Source organism: Perna viridis, chromosome 4 (assembly GCF_037379345.1).
Source record: "Perna viridis isolate PV_CMFRI_1.1 ecotype Kerala chromosome 4, ASM3737934v1, whole genome shotgun sequence".
In the NCBI taxonomy this organism is placed as follows: Eukaryota; Metazoa; Mollusca; class Bivalvia; order Mytilida; family Mytilidae; genus Perna; species Perna viridis.
Window position 1 is genome coordinate 43,069,531 of NC_142448.1, and position 22,931 is coordinate 43,092,461.

Below are 22,931 nucleotides of genomic sequence, written 5' to 3' on the forward strand. Positions count from 1 at the left end.
CAAAATACAACTGAATTAATGAATAGGAATTTTAAAAATGGACTGGTTTAGGCAGGTTTAAAGTTTATCAAGGTTAAAAATACAACTGAATTAATGAATAAGAGCTTTCAAATGGACTGGTTTAGGCAGGTTTAAAGTTTATCAAGGTTCAAAATACAACTGAATTAATGAATAGGAATTTTAAAAATGGACTGGTTTAGGCAGGTTTAAAGTTTATCAAGGTTAAAAATGTTACTGAATTAATGAATAAGAGCTTTCAAATGGACTGGTTTAGGCAGGTTTAAAGTTTATCAAGGTTCAAAATACAACTGAACTAATGAATAAGAATTTTAAAAATGGACTGATTTAGACAGGTTTAAAAGTTTATCAAGGTTCAAAATACAACTGAATTAATGAATAAGAACTGTAAAAATGGACTGGTTTAGACAGTTTTATAAGTTTATCAAGGTTCAAAATACAACTGAATTAATGAATAAGAACTGTAAAAATGGACTGGTTTAGGCAAGTTTAAAGTTTATCAAGGTTCAAAATACAACTGAATTAATGAATAAGAATTTTAAAAATGGACTGGTTTAGGCAGGTTTAAAGTTTATAAAGGTTCAAAATACAACTGAATTAATGAATAAGAATTTTAAAAATGGACTGGTTTAGGCAGGTTTAAAGTTTATCAACGTTCAAAATACATCAGAATTAATGAATAAGAACTTTAAAAATGGACTGGTTTAGGCAGGTTTTCTGATTATTAAAGACTTAGTTTTAACAGGTTTTATTGTATTTACTTTGGTTGGTTGACTTCCCACATGGTGGTATCATCAGATATCCATGGATTTGAAGGTTGAGATGCAGAACTGTCCAGGAATGGGTCAAATTCTTTGTACTGTTCCCATCTAAGTTTATACCTGAGAATTGAAATATAAGTGTAACTGGTAATTCTAACTGCATGGCAAAAGCTATAACAATAATGAATCAATGTACATGAAATATACAAAAAAAAAAACAGCACGATATGAGGAAGACATTGGCTCAATAGAGGGTTTACCTTTAAAATTACTATAATTATATATGATGGGTTGATTGATTGTGGTTTAGCATTCCATGTTTCATGCACTTCAGAATGAGATCAGTTTATCAATGAAACAGACACTGCTTTGGTCTGACAGATTTAACCACATGTAGCTCACGGCAGCATGGCTCATATGTAGGCATATCACCCTGCTTAAACCCCTGAATCATCAATAACTCCTACATGCTGCTTGCTAAATGAAGAGGTAGTTTAAAAGTTTTAAAGTCTTTGGCATGACTTGGCAGGCAATGCAACCCACCTCTTACGCCAAAGGGTGCATGCTTCCTTGAGACCACCAAAGCAGTCAAATGGTACATAAAATATTTATTTCCTTCAATTAAATCTATAACTCCAACTTAACAAAAGTTTAAATACCGGGTATGTATTAGTTTAAATCTTTGTAAGCAAAACTCAATATTGACCTAAGCAATACTTACGATTCACACACCATGGAAAATTTCATTCTAGGTCTCCCAAAATATTTCTTTAAAAATGCAATCTATAAAAATATCATCAAATATTTAAGTATGTTTATTTTTAATGCCATTAGATCCAGAAGTCATTGTATTTCAAAAGGTTTATCTTTCCCGCTTCATCTTTTCAGACATTCCTACTATGACATGCGGTGCTGGAGGAGCAGGACATACTTACCCTTCCAGAGCACCTGACCCTACTCCTGATTTTTTTGTGGTAGTTCATATTGCTACTACTTCAGTTTTTTGTGTGACATCTTGTGTTATCTATTTTATTGGTTTCGCTACATTGTGTATGTAGATCACCTTTGTTACAAGTGTTCACGTTAAGGCCACATTTGGGTATTTTGGCATACTGTAAATGTACTAATTTTCACTATTTTTGCGATGGAAAGAAAACCATGAAAAATAGTACACGCGAAATTGATTTTTAATACTATATAATGCTATTGATTTTTTGAAATCATGAAAATTGATACCCACCAATATTTTCACTTGACACAATCCGCAAAAATTAATACTTTTACAGTATTTGAATCATTCAACTGCTTATGCTTTGGTACTTTTTAGCCAATATTTTGCAACAATTTTGTTATTTCTCTCACCTCCAACCAATTTTTTTTTGTTTCCCCACTAACTATCTCTTTTTTTAAAAACTCCTTATGCACACCTTTTTGCTTCTATTTTAAAATATCTTGACAACATTTTGCTAAATATTTTTCCAAAATGAATATTCTTTTATTCCTTATAGCAATAGCCCTCTCCTCCAACTAAATATACTTCTATTCCTGTCCTCTTTGCCCATTTTTTATATCTTATTTGTTATCTTTTCCCATACTACTACCCCTTTTCTCCAACTAAATACCTTTTAATCCCTTCCTTCATATCACTCTCCTCCTAATAAATATTTCCCATTACCTCTTTCCGTAAAGCTTCTTTGTTATTTTTTCTTGCCTGAATCTGTGATTCAAGGAAATTCTTTTTTGGTCCATCTTCTAAATTTTTCACAAATCCTGGCTGAAAAAAGAAAAAAAAAACATTTCGTTTAACTGGTTATCAGACAAAGATACGAGGACAAATGTCCATCAGACAACAACAGTCACTAGCAGTTCAGTTCAGATAAAAAATGCATCCAGAAAATACCATCTAGTACTAAACATTACAACAAATATAGTGAAGGTACTTTAATTCGTGGGTACCAATTTTCATTGTTTAGGAAAAAAATATCAGTTAGTGGATTCTTGAATTCGTGAATTTCACAACTCTACTATCAAAAAACAAATGGGAAATTTCCTTTTCGTTGGGAACAAAATTTTGTGGTTTATCAAATCCATGAAAACCATGAGTGTTCCATGAACAATAGTACTTTCAAAGTAGTTGACTTCAGGGTATAGAGTCTGTCTTCCTTAGATTAAAGGACTAACTTCTGATGAAGTACCTTCAGTATGTGACTGGATATTAGATGAAGAGATTTAATCTTTCTATCAAACTTAGATTAGAATATATATAAAATGATACAAAGTTTAAATCTTCTTAATGGTCAAGTTAACTACCTGAGACATTTCATCAGGTAATGACCAGTCAATCAAGGGAAGACCAATTCTATTCTCTGAAGTAAACTATAAAACTTGCTGTAAAATAGTTTACATTACATGGCAAGCTCTACTAAAGTGGTTGTAAAAAAAAGATTAACTTATTACATTTATCCTCATATTTTAGGGTTAAGGTAATGCAGTTGCATTTAATAATAATAAATAAATTAAATTAAAAAAACAAAACCAAAAAAAACAACTACGAAAGGATTTGATTGCAGATTTTAGATCCTCTAGTTAAAGAAAGCCAGTTAAATTTTAAAACTTTTTTAATCAGTTTTGTCAATTTACAAGTATAACAAATAAAAACAATCCTATTTTGAAACTGGTTGGGCATTCATTACAACAGGTAATTTTCATCAGTGGCCTTTCTAAAAATAAGTTGGGCAAAAATTTCCCTTTGTGCTAAAGTACGAAGTGCAGCAAAATAAGAAATTTGAAAATTTTTCAGAAACCTGTTTGTCTCAAAAAAACAGCAAATTTTACACCTGTTAAAATTACCAGTCATAATAGATCTTTAGCTATATTATGTTCTCAGCCATAATAATGCATTTTGAAAATTGAAGGGATTTATCATTTGGTATATATATCTATAAGTACATTATTTTGTTGAGATAATTTTTTCCATCATTAATAGATCACAAATACATTTCAAAAATAATTTCAATTTTACTGAGTGTCATAACCAAACAAGTATATTCTAAATATCAATATCATGTTTGAGATCAGTTTCAATTGGTTGTACATGTATAATTTTTGTTTCCAAGAATTTGGGATGTCCATTGTTCATCAAGGAAGTTAAATTATCACTTTTCCTGTTCTTGTTTGAAATATTGTATGGATACTATTGTTCATTGGCTATCAATTTCCATGGACTACATTGTTATCAGGGAAATCTATCTGTGAAGATAAAACACAACATCCAAAAATTTCCCTAAACCCAAAAGGGGATAACCCAGAAAATTAAAGAATCTCACAATGGCAAAATGTTAAAAATGGCTACACTCAATGATAATGAAAATGAAAACAATAAGAGGGTAGTGTAGAAAAATACAAACTGTTTTTGTACTCAGCACAAGACATAAAAAATGGACAGCATAGCCTTGCCATATACTTAAGTCTCATATTCATTCAAGCTGTATTTTTGACAATACCCTACATGATTCTTATTTAAAAAAGGGAACACCAAATCTATCACCTGATTAGCCCTGAACATTATCATTGTATGGGCTGTAATTAATATAAAAACATACTGGTAGTCTGTGAATTCTCCAGAAAGCCCAGAGAGTTTTTGTACTCTGCACAAGATATAACAAATCCACATTGTAGCCTTACAATTTGCCTTGTACAAGAGTCTTACACTAATACAGGCTGTATTTTTGACAATACCCCAGCTAATTGTTATTTAATCAAGGGAACACAAAATCTATCCTCTAATTAGCTCTGATCAACATCATTGCATGTGCTGTAATTAGTATAAAAACTTACTGGTGGTCTGTGAATTCTCCAAAAAGCCCTTTCTCGTTGATCAAATAAGACTTTTTCCGTTCTTTTTTTCTTCTTTATTTCACTGGAAATAAAAAAAAATATATAACAAAATGAAACTTAATTCATTTCAACAAATCTATCAAGAATTTTAAGTTAAAATCTTTATACATTCATTTTAATAAAAGATAGCACATATTCAACTTTCAATTAAAAAAAAACTTAAATTCAGTAATAAAAAATGCTTCGATATAAAAGCTTTGTTTTCAGTTGTACACATTAATTTTCTGTTAACTTATTTTGACACATTATATCAACCAAATTTATAAGCATGTGTTTATCATTTGGAAACAGATGACAATACTTCATTGCATTATACATAGTTTCCACAAGTTCTATTTTTACAGTTTTTATTTTATCCACCACAAAACAGCAGAAGTTAGTTTCTCATGAAAACTCTAAGGCTGAATGCAAAAAAAAAACAAAAAAAAAAAACTTTTTTCAATACAGTAACTATTTTCTTATAATCCGCACTACCTACAGAAGAATAAATCTTGATACCAATGATATTCAAAAAAAAAAAAAAACTGGACTAAATCTACCATTCCATTTCCTACATAGCTTACAAAGTGAAGAACCTTTATAGAAATTTCAGACTGTTTTCATGTAAATAAACTGTAACTTGGTTTTCAGATGTATCTAAAATTAACTTATATTCCACAGTACAATTTAGAATGTATTCCATTATGTACTTTATTCTAGCTGAAACATGGAATGGCTCATTGTCAAACAGAAAGTAAAATTACCCATAGTGAAAGTTAGTTCCTACTATAAATAGAAAGCAATTTAGGTCAATCAATCCAGGTAAAAAAAAAAGAAAAATCTCATTATGCTAAACTTAATTTTAATCTAATTAAACATAATTTTTTACAGTAGGATTGAAACCTTCCAATAAATGGACCATGTCAAAATCTATATGCATATTTTTCTATCAAGATATTACAATTGAGGAAAGGGTCAAAGCAATTGATCTGGTGTGAGGTAAAATACGCAAGTCAAAAGTGTTTCAAACTGCAGTTATAAAGCGCTTATCAAAACTTTTGTGTTTACAATGTGTGAGGAAGTCCTTTGACCAATGAAACAACTGCACTCTATGTGTTTATACTTACTCCTATAAAAATATAAACTGAAAGGTAGAAGGTTTCATAACAAGATCAAAATTTCTACTATCTTTCTCATCCACTGACTGGCAAAATATCATGAGATTTCTATTAATATAAAGTAAACTGTTGTTGCAAAAATTTTATCTCATGCAGACCAACTCAGAGTTAGACATAACTTTATTTAACATTTAAGGAGGCAGACCTAGGGTAAGGAACTTAACTCTTGAAATCAATGTATCACATTCAATTTCACTTAAGTCTTTCAAGCTTTCATTTGAAACAGATTGAAATCAGACCAAGTTACTTTGATGCTTACATGAGATTGATATAAAGAGCCTGAATACAAACATTCCAATGATTGAAATGAGTTGTGTCCCTTACCCTAGGTCTACTACCTTAAGAACGTCATCAATGAGTTGTAATTTTACTATATTTGAGAGTTTTTAATTTGAGATGAGTTTCATTTCATTATGACATACATCATTGAAAATTGAGTATAATGTTAATGTAAAATGACAGTTTGTCTGTAAGAGACTTAAGTCGATGATGCTACTGCAAATACATGTACTGACTGCTTAGTAATCTAAACCCATCAAAAAGATCATCCCTCCACCCTCCATTGTCCCAAGTCATTTTGACTTTAACATATATCTCTCCTTGCAGAGATCTAGTTATAATAATTATCTGCATACATTCATCCCTTGAAAAATTCTACATAATTTTATAACAATCAATTGAGCAGGATTTATATTATTGATTTAATTTCACATCCAAAAAGTTTTTTGCAAGAATTTTTGCCTAAGATTGATAAATCTTTAATACAGAGGACACTTCTATAGATTAGCAAGAAATTATTAAGTTTGTGAAGAGTTTAAAGAAAAGGGGGTTAATCTAATCATAACAACTTTCTATCTGTTAACACAAGACAAGGCAAATTGCTTTAAAAAGGTATATTAATCAGAAGAAATTGTGAGTTAATGCATTTTATGATACAGTACCTGAACCAATCAATAACTGTTGTCTGTCATTGGTCATTGTCACAGTCATAGATCGTGAATCATTGTCAGATCATTCATCAGTCCGTAAAACCCATCTGTCAAACCAGTCACTTTGGTTTTACACTAAATATACTGTGAAAGTACTTTAATTCATGGATTATTGCAGACAGGCAAGTTCATGGATTTTTATATTAATGGTTTTGAGGTGTTCAGTTTTCATATCATTAGGAATCTCTACTTCGTTGGGAACCAAACTTCATGGTTTGGCCTACCCACAAAAATCACGAAAATTAGTACCCCAAGGACAATAGTACCTTCACAGTAGATTAAGACAAAAATTTAATCACTTTTCTTTTCGTATTTGCTTTTTTCAATGAAACGCAAATGTGAATTTAATATCTTTAATTAAAAAAATTAATTATTGACAATATCACTTCATCTAAATAGTTCAAATGAAAATAATGACACTTACATGAATCATGTGAATCCATGATCTGTTAGTTGTTGTTTTGTTTTTTGTTTCTGTTTTTGTCATAACAGAACCGTGATCAAATCAGTCATTTGTTATTAGTTATTGACAATCAGTCGGCGATCGGTCAATTATCAGTCATTAGTTATTGATGATCAGTCAGCGATCAGTCAATATTCAGTCATTAGTCATTGACAATCAGTCAGCAATCATTCAATATCCAGATTTGTCATTAGTTAATTGACAATCATTCAGCAATCAGTCAATATTCAGTCATCCATCAGTCAAATAGTAGGGCAGATTGGTTCAGAATCTGCGAAAGATTACCATTACCCTGAAAACATGAGATGTACAACAAAAGTATAAAATCTTATTATTATTTTTTCGCAGACAGAAAACAATTATGTGCGTGTAATATATCTGTTAAAATTATATGATGAAATGGCATGCACCTTGATACATAAAAGCAAGTTATATAATATTATTGTTTCACCTGTCTGTCCTAAACATAAAAACAGACAATTGAGTATATCAAAATTAAGAATAGAGGGAAGTCATACAAGATAGAATAAAGAGTTTAAAGATAAAAAAGGAAAACCATACACAGAAAATTCCAAAGAAACTATGTTGCACACTACATTTGCTAAGAGTAACCCACTCATGATCAACCTGGAAAGGGGAGACATGGTATAAATCGTCATGCAAAAGCAATATACAAATATCAAGGCCTTTATATAGAAGTTGAGAAATCGGTTATGAAAATTTCCATTATGCATCACTAAAATTACTATGTCATACCTTAAAAAGGAATTAGATGAGCGAAGACCTTGGCAAAGGGGACACATTACAAGTCATGCAAAGCAATAGACCAAAATATTTAAGCATTCTCTCCTACTGAAGCAGAGAAATCTGATAAGGAAAAGTGTCAGTGACACACGGATAGACAAATGGACAAGATGATTGCAATATATAGCCCACACTCATCAGAGTGGGAGCATAAAATTTGTTTTAAGTGATTCGATTTTGAAATGAAATAATTGACTGCACCAAAGCACATTCTATGCCCTGTAGTCCTTTTTTTCAAAATTTTAAGTTCCATTACACTTTTAAAAACAAAATGAAAAATAAAAGAAAAAAGACAAACGGAAGAAAAGTTAAGATTTCTTCAATAACGGTGAATTTGGTGCCAAGAAAAAGTAATTAAAATCCATTGAAGCAGTTTGAGTTATTGTACGATACAAATATCAACAGATAAGTGGACGATCAGACAGCGGTATACTGTAATACATCTGTTAAAAGACGGACATATAAAAGAAACTAACACTCAAATCCACTAGCACTCACCATGATTTTTTCATTTGCCTGACAAAATTTCATAAAATGTCATACTTGCAATTTATATGTATTAAGAAGTTTCTATCTTTTTTCTAGCTAATTTTCAGATTTACCTAAATTCAGTTAACATGTGTGCACCTGAACATGTAGTTCAAAATTTCCTGAAATATTCCCCTTCTTAAATATATGACTAAATTAATAGCACATTTAAAATTTCTTATAAAATACTTTTATTTTCATTTTTTTTTAAATTTCATTCCTTAGGTATTACACCAAAATGCTTTTTTATATGAGAATTGTATTCTATAACTGCACTCAAGTTCTTGTGTATGAAATGATAATATTGGCCCATTCAAAGTTAAATATTTCCCTTTATACACAGAATAGGAGTTACTTGTGGAAATATTCAATATTAATGTGAAGATTTACTACAGCGAGTAAACTAATAAAGTTTCAGGGATAGATTTGGTCTTCCCTCGATAGGATACCATTACCTGACAAAATGTTTGTCAGTTACCTGTGCAATTGACAAAGGAATTTAAACTTTCTACCAGACACAGATTTAAATACATCTCCATCTAAGAATCAGGCAAAATGTGTATAAGGTGTACCACATGAAGGAAAAAACAAAGAGATTTAAATACCTATGGAATGATAGAAAGATAATTGTACAGTTAACAAACAAAGGTAGTTCATCAGGTAAAGATCATTCAATCAAATGAAGACAAATTCTATTCCCTAAAATGAACTGATGCTGTATTCACAAGTAAAAAAATTTGCATTCAATTAAAATTATCCAATTCAAATTGAGTCAATTCCTTTTCTCACTCAAGAGACAAGGATGTTTCTAGTTTGGCCATATGAGATTTCGTTAACTCATCCAAAGCTGATATAAAAACCATGACATTTGTAACATTCTGAACTGGGATACTATTCACAAAATTAATTTTGAAAGTCAGAAAAAAAATCGAACATTTCTAGAAATTGCAGGACGAGGAAATCTCAGACATCCTCAGGTAAAATTTTCCTGTTCTCTAACTTGGCAGAACCTTGTTAGAGAACTTGAAATCTAGAAATTGCAGGACGAGGAAATCTCAGACATCCTCAGGTAAAATTTTCCTGTTCTCTAACTTGGCAGAACCTTGTTAGAGAACTTGAAATCTTACTTGGCAGAGCCTTGTTAGAGAACATGAAATCTTACTTGGCAAAACCTTCTTTGCGTTATTGAAATGTTATCGTTGGGAGTTTGAGATTTCTCTGTCATGCACTTCTAGCCATGCTAGATTCTAAATATCTATCATGATGGTTTAAGAAAAGGAATACCAACAAGCGTTCATGACTTACTAGATAAAATAGACATTACACAACATTAGAAAAAGAGACTTTATGAATTACAGACATGCACATACAAACATGAATTACTGCTGAATCCATACATGGAAAATTCATGCTATATACATGTATAACTTACACAACAATGCTCTTTGAACATGCTCAAAGCCAATTCTCAGGGGTTTTTTTATTTGGCATACAAAAACTATACATCAAACAATACAGTAATATGCTTCAAGAACTTGCACTAGAAAAAAAGTCACTATAGTAAAAGTATTTTCAATGAATTCCTTTATTATACAATGACCTAACTGAACTTTGACTTTAACGACTGCTTTTAAGGAGGTAGACATATGATAAGGAACATTACCCTTGAAATCAGAGATATGTTTTTATCATATTCAATTTTTTTAAAGTAAGTCAAGCATCCATGTGAAAAAGAATGATATTAATTTAAGTTACTCAGATGCTTTCATGAAATTATGAAAAATGGTTAACCCAAGCATATAAATGATTTTTTAAAGTTATGTCCCATAACTTAGGTCTACATCTTTAATGCAGATTCACCAATCTAGTCTTTGTCCATTCAGAAATTGCTCTTTCCACAAGTTGTTGAAAAATCACAGTAATATAATAAGAAAGTGGGGTTATGTTGATATTTACTTACTCAACCTGATCTTGTGCTTGCTTTTCTATAAATTCCTTTTTATCACAGTAAACTTTCAGCAACTTATCAAAAGCTTCCTGAAAAGAAGATGAAACAAGAATCTATGAGAAACGCAGAGTCTCCTACCAACCAGGAACTAAATATGAAAAACTCTAGCTCAGATTTCATTAAAAATCAGTAGAATAGAAAAAAGCATAAATTCATCAAGATACACTCACAAACAAAAATCATCTATTTAGAAAAAAGTCAAGAGAGCTTTAGGGTGACAGACTGACATACCAGTTCATAGACAGAGTGTAAGCCTATAGTCACTTTAAACATTGCTTTTCAGTCAAAGGGGAGTACATGTAGCATAACATAACCACTGATTTTCTACTGATTAAAGAACAACAAACTTTGTGTAAAATTTAAAAGAGATCCATAGGCTTTTACTCACTATTTTCTGGGTATCATGAAAATGCCTGTTTCTAGCCACTTTTTGGATCCAAATTCCTAGTTTAGTGGGTGTTTCTAGAAAAACAGAGAACCCTTACCCTACTGGTGCATCAGGCCCATGCTCCCAGTTTTAAATGAAGTCCAAGTTGCTCATTTACTTTGTTACTCTGTACATATCATTTTGGTTATTTTATGTTCCTTGTTGTGTGTGTCTTTTTTCCCTGTCTGGTCTTTGACCCTGGATTACATTCTTTTGAATTCCACTAGATTCTTGTTTCCCTTGACTACTCTCGTTCAAGCCACAACCTTCAAAATCAACCCAAGCCTTCCTTTAAGGGTAAAGAACCTTCTTGTAAAATTTAAAAGAGATCCATACACTTTTACTCAAGTTATTGTCTGGACATCAGCAAAATGCTTTTTTCCGGCCACTAACACTTAAACTTTGAAGTCTATACCCTACTTCAATCCAAGCCTTCCTTCCATAGTATGGCACCATGTGGTACTCTTAATTTATTTCCTTATGATACCAATTCAATATTAACTATCAATTATTTAAGGAAATGTTTTTCCATTTTTGAGTATGAAATGATCATGCAATGTAAATTGTAACTTTTGCATTTTAAAACATTAATTTCAAAACTAATGGGCAATTTATAGTCATATGTCCCCCATCAAGCAAAAAAAGTTGAAGTGTGAAACTTTTCTACCTTCCATCATGGCTTCTCCCTGTAGTGTACTCCATGTACAGTGAAATCTGACTATCCTGAACCCCTTTAGGACTTCAAAAGGTGTTCAGTTAAGAGAGGTGTGAAATATAAAGGGACTTTAAAAAGCATCCACTTTACCAAGGTGTGAAACATAAAGGTACTATAAAAAGTATCCAGTTTACCAAGGTGTGAAATATAAATGGACTTTAAAAAGCATCCAGTTTACCATGGTGTAAAATTTAAAGGGACTTTAAAAAGTATCCAGTTTATCAAGGTGTGAAATATAAAGGGACTATAAAAAGTATCCAGTTTACCCAGGTGTAAATTAATACATTTAAATTGATATAAAGACTTGAAGAAGTGTCTTCTTTAGACAGGTTTTCAGATAATTCAGGGTTTGGTTTAGACAGGTTTCAATGTATTTTCACTAAACAGACAATTACAAACCTGCTCATAAACCTCAAGCCCGTGTTTCTGCCTGTTTCTAATACTTCTCTTCTGTAGGTAAATTGCTGAAAAAAGAGAAAAAAAGTTGAAAGGTGAGAAAAAAAGTTGAAAAGTACATATAATGTTATCAGGAGACATGTATATAAATGGTAAACATCATTTTAGGCTTTGTCTATGAGGGATGGGGTTATTTGTGATCAAATACAATTTGCTTTTGTTAATAATGTACTGCTACATTTTTTAAATCACTGATGTTGCAACCAACAGGAATATAGGAGACTTCCTATAGCACTAGTCCAGGATTGCTCTGACATCCAACAGCCGATTTACCAGACAAGCAGGGGCCATGGGACTTCAGAGCTTGTCCCATATTTTAAAACACAATATTTTGTGCATCAATTTTAGTGCAAGCTTCGAGACTACTTTACTACTAGCACTATTATGTGTATTTTTTTCTGCAGTGATTGGTGTTTTGTGACAGGAACTTAAGAAAAATTGCAAAATATCAAGATCTTGAACTTTATGAAATTCAAGATCATGACGTCAAATATTATGGAATTTGTAAAATAAAGCAGTGTGCAAAATTCATACAGAGTAAAAAAAAAAGGCAATAGTGTTGTCTGATGTCTTCCATGATTTTACAGAATTAAGGCTTTTTAGAAAAATCCATGTTTTTGATATTGGACTAGCTCTGACACATATGGCAACAGCCTGTCTGGCTTATCAGCCAAGGTATGTCAGAACAATCTCGGACTACTACAGCACAAGCTATGCGTTTATTTTTATAGTTATAAAAATCTCTTCCTAACTGAATACATCATTTACGAAATACCAATATGTCACTTCTGACAGAATGATTTTGAGCCATTTGTGCTTCAGAGCATCTACATATAAAGGACACTGCTAATGCTCTATCCTTATAATAAAACAGTGACTTGATGCATTGCTTCAACAAATTCCTACACTAATCAAAGTACATTAAATGTACGTTACATATATCCCCTCCACTTTCAATAGCCATGTTCCTGTACCAATGTATATCTTGTGATTAAGTGTAAAGAAATACACATCAAAGTCTCATCAAATTACTCTCTTAAACTTAAAAAGAAATACATTTTAGTACTCAAACATCACATTGCTAATTTCCTTTATCTTAAAGAAGATGATATTGAGCTTACCCACTTCTGCCCTGGTTATGACTCAGAACTGAGTCTGAGTTTAATTGCTCTCAATTAAATCTCAATATTACATGCATGTGTATCAAAAATACTTTAATAAAAAAAAAATATTTATTTTCAGGCCTGTAGCCACAAACTTTAGAGGTTTGGAGGTGGGATATCAAGACAAAAAATTGTCTGACCCTAATAGTGCTTCACCAGTTTTAAGCTTGTCCTGAACAGCCTTTAACATCCATTTGCTTCCAAAACAGTGGGGAAGGTTGTCATACTCCCAAAACCCCTCTGCCTACAGATCAATCTGATTAAAAGCAGACCACACATTACTCATGGTTTTCTGTTAGGTCAGACATTCAGGACATAAAAGAAAACCAGAAGCAGTGCAAGGTCGGCCTTTAATTGGATTGCACGAGTTCTATTCAGTCCTTATGCATTTGACTATCTAACTCTAGTCCTTATCTTATGGGCCTTTCCCCCATAAACTTTGCTCCACTATGAACAGATAAAATCTAACTCTTACCATATTCAATACTGTCAGTTGATACCTTAGAGCTGAATGGCCAATATATAGGAGTCTACAATGTAAATCATTGATCATTAGATTGAATATGATTTAATGTTCTATGGCAGATATTTCATGTATTACAGGGAAAGACATTTTGACCAAATTAAAAACCCTTCTTTGTAGTAGTCAGACATGCTGAGCAGGATCATTATTGTGCAAGCTCAATGAAAGAATGGCCTGCAGGTAGGCATGCCACCTCACTTGGACACACTCTTCTGAGTCTGAGCCAACAAGACATTTTAACCAATCAAACATACCCTGCTTTGTACAAATCTGAAATTTGGAGTGAAATCTTTATTGTGCTAGCACACAGAATCAACAGCCAATTTCAAATTCTAGAAAAACAGGGGAACCTTACCCTATTAGTATACCAGGTTCATGCTCCCAGTTTTAGTGGAATACTGGTTGCTAATTTACTTTTGTTTCTTTATACATGTTATTTTTGGTTATTTCATATTCTTTGTTGTGTGTGTCTGTTTTCCCTGTCTAGTTTTTTCTGTCCTTGAAATATATTCTTTAGATTTTTGCTTGAATCTTGGTCCCTTGATTACTCTTACAGTCTCTGGTGTGACTCAGCCAGAGATCGAACTAAAGAATTCCAATGCTTGAGGTGAAAATGCTACAACTGAGACGTTTTTTTTTTTTTTCAACAAAAAAGAGATTCATTCAATTTTACTTGCAATCACTAATTCAAAATTGTGCAACAAAAGATTCTTTTTTAAGTTACTGGAAATGCTGTAGAAGTATTAATTTTTTGTGGTGAACTACATTTTTGCTATTTTCACAGTTAACATAAAACGAGAAGACTAGTACCCTTAAAATTGATTTTCAACACTATATAATGCTTATCTTTTTTGAATACGCAAATATGTTCACTTGATAGAAACCATGAAAATTAGCAACTGTGAAAATTAATACAGTAAGCAAAACTAAGACAACACTGAACATTTCTGAACCATTTGAGAATACTTAAAAGATATTATACTATACATGCAAACTTTGAAGGCTCTTAGCAAAAAGTAAGTGTATATCAAATGCCTTGTATATATTTCCTATGAGAACTTTAGGACCTCTTATGTTCTTTACTCCCAAAAAAATAATTTACAAAGTACAATTCCATTATAAGAATCAGGTTAAATCAATAAATGTATCTAAGCTCCTGAGAGTGCTAAATCACACAATAAATGCATGATATTTTAACTCCTCATTAGAAACTGAGAAATCACCTACCACAAGCATAGGCAAATCCACATTTGGGGGGAAAGGGCCTTCTGCAAAAGTATGATTGTGTGGCATGATGGCCTACCTGCATTGTAGTAGGTAGTAAAATGTATTAACTTGGCTAAAGGATTAATTCTTTAGCCCAATGGGTTTGTCACTGGTTTATCACCAAATGCTCTAGGGTTTGATCCTCGGTGGCAGAGCTACATTTTTATGAGTCAAATCGTCCTCTACCGTTACATTTGATTTTGAAGTTAAACTGAAAATTAATGGAGTGCCCCTCCCTTTAGACAGTCAGCATTAACCCCCCTCCCCCTTTTGGAATTTCTTGATCTGCCTCTCATCACTGTAAAAAAGAAATCTCCATATTTTCTTCATTGATAACCTACTTTATGAATATCAGATAATTTCAGTAGGTATTTTCCAAGGAAAACATTGCTATCTGGCATGTACGTACATTTGTGCATATATTTGTATGTTGATTTAGTTCATTTCACATGAAATTTTCTAATACTGGGATCTATATCTTCAGTTGCATCATTAGTGTTTTTCTTCACCTTCTAATATCTTTAAATATGATTACAGCATAGATAAAACTACTTGTGAAGCAATTACAATCAGGAAAAGATGAATTTCACATTGATTTCAGTAAATGCAGCTTACATGTAATTGACCATATACAAGCACTTTATAAAAGAACCATTGTACTTAAATTTAAGTGCCATTCTATGTAAGAATCAGGCAGTGGTTTAATTATGGTGGAAAAAACACACAAGTCTCTCCATGAAATCTTATTTTAAATATTATTTGACATGCAGAATTAGCACTCTTTCTTTTTTTAAATGTCAGTAATTCAAGGTATACATTATATGAAATCCGTGGCAATTTTATCATCAAAGAGAGATACATGTAACTCACTTATCACCTATCGTTCTATTGTAACCATGAACTCGCTTTCCTGCATCTTTTGACACTTCTAAGATGAACAATATAACAATTTGTTATTAAAAGACCATAAACTATGTGCCCACATTACCAAATATGTGTACTTTTTCCAAGCATGACTCATCATTTTTTTTGCCTGATTCTTACAGATTCTAGCACTTAATTACTGTAAAGTTTCCATCTAAGGTCACAATCTAGAATTCCCAATATAAGGTTAATACAATAAAATCTATACTTGCCATTAAAGACTGCACTATTTCAATACCATGCAATTATGAAAGATTGATTTTTTACAAAGAGAAACCTGTATATATATTAGATCATAATGATACTTCACAGAATACACAGTCTTCAAAACAATTACTAGATCTATCACAATGAACTCTGGTACATTGAGAAAATAGCCAAATGGCAAAATGATATAATGAACTTGACCTCTTACTAAAAAAAAGTTAATAGTTAACAACATATTGTATGATGTAGTGGATATGACCATTTTTTTATTGTTAATAGGCAACTAGTAAATATTCAGCAGGGGTTTACATTTACTGTCAAGTATAAAAGACTTTTCCAAGTTTAAAATCAATGGTGCACTTCAGGAAAATCTGAAGTCCTAAATTTATAAGACGTAAATGGAAAAGACTGAAGGTTGAGGATCTAGGAAAATGAAATTTCAAAGATCCTAGGAAAGAAATTAAGGGTCTTGGACTTAGGACTCACAGTAATTTGAACCCAGCTATTGCAGACTCTACAGATAATTCTCCCATTTTATATATAAAAATGCACATGAATTTTTAATCACAAGGTAGTGATTAAATTTCTGCAAGGTTTTCTACCATTTTCCAAGTTTTCTTCAGATTTCATGGAGAAACCAATGCTCCTTCAGCCTATTATTGATTTAAATTATTTCTTCAATCTAAATGGTGAAATTAAGATTTACCATCTTGAGTGGGGACACAATTTAAACCACTTTAGCCACACATGTAAATATCCTTACATACAGAATAAACAAATAATAATTATCCACATATATAATTATTACACAGGAAGATGAAAAGGGAGATAACCCTCACCTGAAATCTGTACTCTACAGATCTGTCATCTTTTATCACATAACTTTTTAAGTCTGAAGGATAGATGTATCCATACTGGCCCAATAAGAAAGCTAAATGTGTTGCCTCCTTTATATCATCCATTTCAAACCTCTTTTTTAACCATTGTACTAAATCACTTCCTACAACAAAAGCAATGATTTTCCACAAAACACAAAGGATAATGCAACTCAAATTGTTACAACATGTTTACTGTAGTATAAAAGATACAGGACAAAAAGATACTTGAACACATGAAGTATCAACACATAAACCATACAATGTATATATACATAGGTGGTTCAGTTACATTCAGGAGATAGACCTAGGGTCAGGGACGTAACTCATGAAATCAGTGATATGTATTATATTCAATTTCACCAAAGCCTCTCAAGCTTTCATTTGAAGAAGAACAAAATGAATCCAAGTTAATTAGATGCTTACATAAGATTGATGTAAAATGCCGAATACAAACATTCCAATGATTTTTAAGAGTTGTGTCCCTTACCCTAGGTCTACCTCCTTAAAATGTACATTTCAGAGAAAGGATATTTTTATATCACCCAATATATTAGAGCTGTAAAAATACACCTACATGTACCTCACAATACAATACATATCGTAATACAAAGGTAACAATACAATACACTTCGATACGTTAGCATGATTTTAGTTCCTTTCTGTTCTTTGTTGTGGGTGTCTGTTTTCCATGTCAGGTCTTTGTCCCTGGATTACATTCTTTTGATTACCGCTATAACCTTGGTTCCCTTGATTATTCTTTGATCTTAGCACAGTTTAATGGATTTTCCCTCACAAGACATATCCTACTTTACTATTTGCATAGTAATTTCATCAATTGTTTGAAAAAAAAAATTATAATTTGACCTGTATCATATCATATTGAAACCTCAGTCAAATGTATTGTAAGGTATCATAACCAAAAGTATTGTGATGCATCGACATCAGGACGAATGTTTCATCCTTACAATATATAAATATCAAATATAAGAACAGTGTCAATGTCCCCAATCTTTACTTTCAATTCCAAGTGAGACAACTCTCCAACACTATCCAGACCTCACTGATTTTCAAAATTGTCTGACGGAATCATGGCTGTAACCTTTGGATATATTTTTTTTATTCAAACTATAAGAAATTTGGTGTGAGAGCACTTAAACAAGGAGTGATGGACAAATACATACAGAGGCAAGCATACCCAAACCCATCATTTCAATGTCCCTGTGAAGTTTTGCATTAGGGGACAATAATAATTGCAATTACGTAGTAGATTCAGAATGCTACAGCCCTTGAACCAATCCACACAACAAATTGACAGATCGATGACCACTGACTGATTGATCACAGACAGATTGATGACCAATGACCGGTGACCGATCTGATCGCAGTTTTGTTATGTAAAATGATGCAAGATCAATTTAAAATGAAAGCTATGTAAAATAAAAGTATAAATGGATGTTTAAATCTATTACATTATGTAAATATGTGTAAAATTGAAAAGAAAACAACAAAATCTATCAAATACATTGACTGCGCTGTGGTCACATGATGCGATCACCAGTTTGACGGATCCATGACTGACCGGAAACTGATCAGTGATCAAAGACCAATCGCAATTTTTGTTGCACGGATCTGTTCAGGAACTGCACACCAGTATTGTAGCAAGCCCAAATTTTGAGATATGATGCTTGTGATTACATTTATCAACACTTTCAAAACTTGAGTTGCAGTAAACTGACCTATTTTTGTGAAAAATAGTTTTTTACTTAGTTCAAATCAGGAGCAAGCAAATATTGAAAAATAAATCAAAATAAACTTCATTATTTAAAACATGTTAAAGTTTCAGTTGCAAATATACACAGCATCAAAACTGAATTTACATACTTAAATACTAAAATATTATAAACATACTAATTTTCGTGGTGTACTAATATTCGCTATTTTTGCAGTGTACAGAAAATCGCGAAACATAATACCCACAAAATTGATTTCAAACATTATAAAATGCTAATCTTTTTTTTTTATAAATCACGAAAATTGATACCAGTAAATATGTTCTAGACAGATTCCAAGAAAATTAGCAACCACTAAAATTAATACGTTTACAGTAACCCCCAAAATAAAGCTGGTTTTTAGTATTCTTTTAATCACTGATATCACAATCAAAATAAGCTGGTTTTTAGTATTCATTTAATCACTGATATCACAATCAGGGTTCAAAAGAAAATTTCAGATATTTTTCATAGATATGACAGTCACACGATAAATAAATTACAAGGAAGTAAAAACAAAAAAAACAGCAAAGATGAAGTGGCAACAGGGGGACATCTGTGAACAAAACAAGGGCAACAAATAACTCACAAGTTGAGCTTGGGATGAAATAAGCACTCTTCCGCTGGCCTGCAGCAAGCAACAGCCAAAGTCAAACAGAGCCTGCTCGCTGGGCCATCTAATTTTGGATGAATTTTCTGTTCATTTAATCTCTAGGGTAAGTAAACTTCACTCCAGGCCAATTCAGTTTCAAGAAAAAATACAGTGAGCAAGAACACAAGTTAATGCTGCCCACATCAAATGCTGTTGAATGTATAACCAGCACAGTCAACTTTCTTTCAACAGTAACAATATTCCTTTATGCACATCTACATGTTTGCCCAATGTTCCAATAAGATTTCATCAAAATCTCTTGAATGGTTTAGGATGAGTAGTGCTTACAAAGTTTTAACATGTAAAACTCTTAAGTTGGATTATATCCCTTTGGAGTTCCCCAATAGTAACTATATTCCTTCAAGCACATTTACATATCATGCCCAACCTTAGTAAAATTTTATCAAAGTCACTTGAGCGGTTTAGTAGGAGTTACGCTTACAAGAAAAGAGGAGACATATGGACAGACAGGCAGACAGGGTGATTCCTATATAACTCCCCAAACTTTGGGGATTATAATAAAACTTGCCCACTAGACAAGCTGTTTTAATTTTCTTTTTTCAATCCTTGTTGCATATAATAAAGTTTATGAATATCTATAAATACCTGTAAAAGTTGTTACTGGCCTCCTGACTTTCATTGCTTGAAACAACCCAAATTTATCACTATTTAATTCTTGTATGATGGTTTCCATCTGAAAATAGACAAAAAGTGGAAACTAAAATATATTTTTCTCTTCACAAACTTAATGTTTTTCTTTAACACCTTCATTTTCCTAAATAGAAATTGTACATTAAACAATAGCATAATATAATCAGGGCCCAGTTACATAAAAAAAAAGTGTCAAATCCTTGAGTATTTCCTAAAATTCAAAAATTCCAAGCCAGCTGATTGGTTGAAATTTTAGTTGAGGAAAGATTTGAGGTAATTCTCAATAAGAGATTTTTTTTAAACCCTGATTCTAAGGACTGTTTTCATTGTTCATTCTTTTCTATTTTTCAATCTGAAAACTTGCAAAATACCGACAACTGGGATTAGAATTTTGATAATGGGTCATTTTTAATGATCTTCAGAATTTCAATGGGCCATTCTTTAACATTCCTTATAAAAAAAAAGATTTTATTAGGACATTTTCAGCTGGAATGTGGTAAATGGCACATGCATGTGGCCCACTCTAATCCCAATCACAATGCTCTGAAAAAAAAAATAAGTATTGCCTAAAATAAATTGGTGAACAAGTCCTTGTGGCAATAATGGCTGTCTCTGTAAATTGTCAAATATGAGTCAAAATCTCAAACTGGCATATTTAAATCAATATTTATATACAGCTTATAAGAGTTTCCTGAATCTATGTACATTGGGTATACTTCCAAGTGTCCATGATTTGTAAAAAAAGATATAAAGTTTTTCATTCGGTTATCTTAAAGTTAAACTATATTTTAGTGCACAGCTCACTTCAAATACTACAAACAAATATATTTTTACAGTTACCGGTACTTATTTAGGTGATATAAAGGATGTCAATTCAATTTCACAGTTTATTTTTTTAGGGTGGGGGGGAGTGTCTAACACTCTCTAAAAGATATATTGTATTATTCAAAGACTTATTGTCACTTTTTTTTCTTTCTCAAACAATATGCAAACATAGATCATTCGTGAAAATATGTTGGTTTACATTTGAGGGACATATACTGGCAATAAATTACCACCTTTGTCAAAATGAACAATAGCTTCATACAGCAATTTCTCTTAATCTTTAATTCTTGAATAAAAAACTTACATTTTTTTAATTTCTTTCCTTTTTTGACAGATTTGACTTCAAAATTTATGTTACAAAATTGGGAATTAGAAAAATTGTTCTGCTAAAAAAAAAAAAAAAAAGAAAGAAAAAAAAGTAAATTCAGTGTTGTTCTCTAATATTTAACAAAAATTTTGCAACATAATCAAACAAAATAATGACCAATCCATCAATATAAAATCATATTCCTACCGATGAAATATGCATCCTATTCATTGTAAGGTACAAGTGAACAGACTGACAAGATACAAAACACAGAGTTGTCTCCAAACCAACTGCTAAATATCAAGCCCAAGCTCACTACCATTACAAGAAAAGTTCTCAGCCAGGGACTAACACTCCATCAAAAATATATTCAACACCTGTGACCCATAACAATGATATATCTAAAACGTCTGGGACATCATAGGGAAGTAATACAAAATAATAGTCACTTCGTCAGGTACCTTTAGAGATAGTTAAAAGTAGCATAATAAGCAACTATGGAATATACAGGTCATCCAGATAAAAGGTGAATTCCAGTACTTCCCCAAATAATTCCCCTTCCGATGTAGCATTTAAATTCAAATGTAGATAGGGTATAAAAGGGTAATCATGTTCATTGGTAGTGATAAGAATTATCAACTAGTTCACACATGAGAGTTAAACCTGCAATGCTAATTTTAGCATGCTCCAAAAATTTTAGATTCAGTGGTGGATCCAGAAATTCTAAAGGGGATTAATAATAGTCTAAGGGAGGGGGTCCTAGTGATTCCCATTTCTTCTATATAATCAATCAAACTTTTCCAGCATAAAGGGACCCAAGACCCACCCCCCGCCTTTTTGATCAGCACATGTGATTGATAGTTTATCTTTATTCTTTTATTCAACATCCATTTACATTCTGGAAGTACTTTAATGCAGATATTGTAAACATGTTCTTTAAGATGTTTAATAAATAGTACATGTGTATAGGCAGATTTTATTCGAATAACAATTAACAGAAAAATCCAGCTATAGTAATAGATCAACATCTAAATTTTCATAATAACATGTTGTCACACCGATTTCACCTGCAAGGTCAATAAATAGGTATAACCTATTGTTACCATGACAAAATAATATTAAGTTCATGGAAATTCATATTTTTTTTTCTTTTTTTCACATGTTGGTTTCTGTTGTGGGAAAGTTCATTCTTAATTTTGACCTATATATTCCAAAGTAAACAGTTTTTTTTTCTAGAGAGATTACAGTAGGTCTCATCCAAACCACATATATCCTTTACACCAATATTAATCCTAGATAATATGAGTATAGACAGTGTATTGTCAGATTCAGTGTCAGTTGTTAATAAATCTACTTAAAGTCTCCCATATAAAGACACATGTATTTGCTTAATACATGTACATGACTTTTGCATCCTGGTCCATTAACTTGAACTGTAACCTGACGTAACACACGGCAACCACAGTTTGTTTTTAATATTGAATAGATTTATTACAAAAAGTATTGCTACCATATCTATCCTATATTTGTGTGCATACCCTAA

At 31.8% G+C, this 22,931-nt stretch overlaps 1 protein-coding gene and 1 long non-coding RNA gene across 24 annotated transcripts in view; both read right to left on the reverse strand.

Annotated features, from left to right (window-relative positions):
* LOC148620174 (regulator of G protein signaling 6-like) overlaps positions 1–22,931 on the reverse strand; it is a 70,411-nt gene that overhangs the window by 21,740 nt on the left and 25,740 nt on the right. For 18 of the 23 annotated variants that reach the window (XR_015921738.1, XR_015921735.1, XR_015921737.1 and 15 more), the window contains exons 2-11: positions 20,212–20,299; positions 17,146–17,306; positions 13,862–13,916; positions 12,167–12,231; positions 10,578–10,654; positions 8,588–8,605; positions 4,617–4,698; positions 2,455–2,553; positions 1,501–1,562; positions 780–899 (exon numbers count right to left, since the gene is read on the reverse strand). Coding sequence is in view for 19 of the 23 variants with exons in the window: in XM_088580831.1 (XP_088436957.1) it covers positions 780–899; positions 1,501–1,562; positions 2,455–2,553; positions 4,617–4,698; positions 8,588–8,605; positions 10,578–10,654; positions 12,167–12,231; positions 13,862–13,916; positions 17,146–17,306; positions 20,212–20,299 (827 nt within the window). In the remaining 4 variants the exon portion in view is untranslated. The remainder of the gene's footprint in view (positions 1–779; positions 900–1,500; positions 1,563–2,454; positions 2,554–4,616; positions 4,699–8,587; positions 8,606–10,577; positions 10,655–12,166; positions 12,232–13,861; positions 13,917–17,145; positions 17,307–20,211; positions 20,300–22,931) is intronic. The other 5 variants (XM_088580836.1, XM_088580832.1, XM_088580823.1 and 2 more) reach the window with 1 other exon arrangement.
* LOC148620175 (uncharacterized) lies at positions 6,378–8,581 on the reverse strand. Its single transcript, XR_015921739.1, has 2 exons — positions 7,247–8,581; positions 6,378–6,906 (listed from the first exon to the last, which is right to left on the reverse strand). It is a non-coding gene; the product is annotated as an uncharacterized LOC148620175 (long non-coding RNA).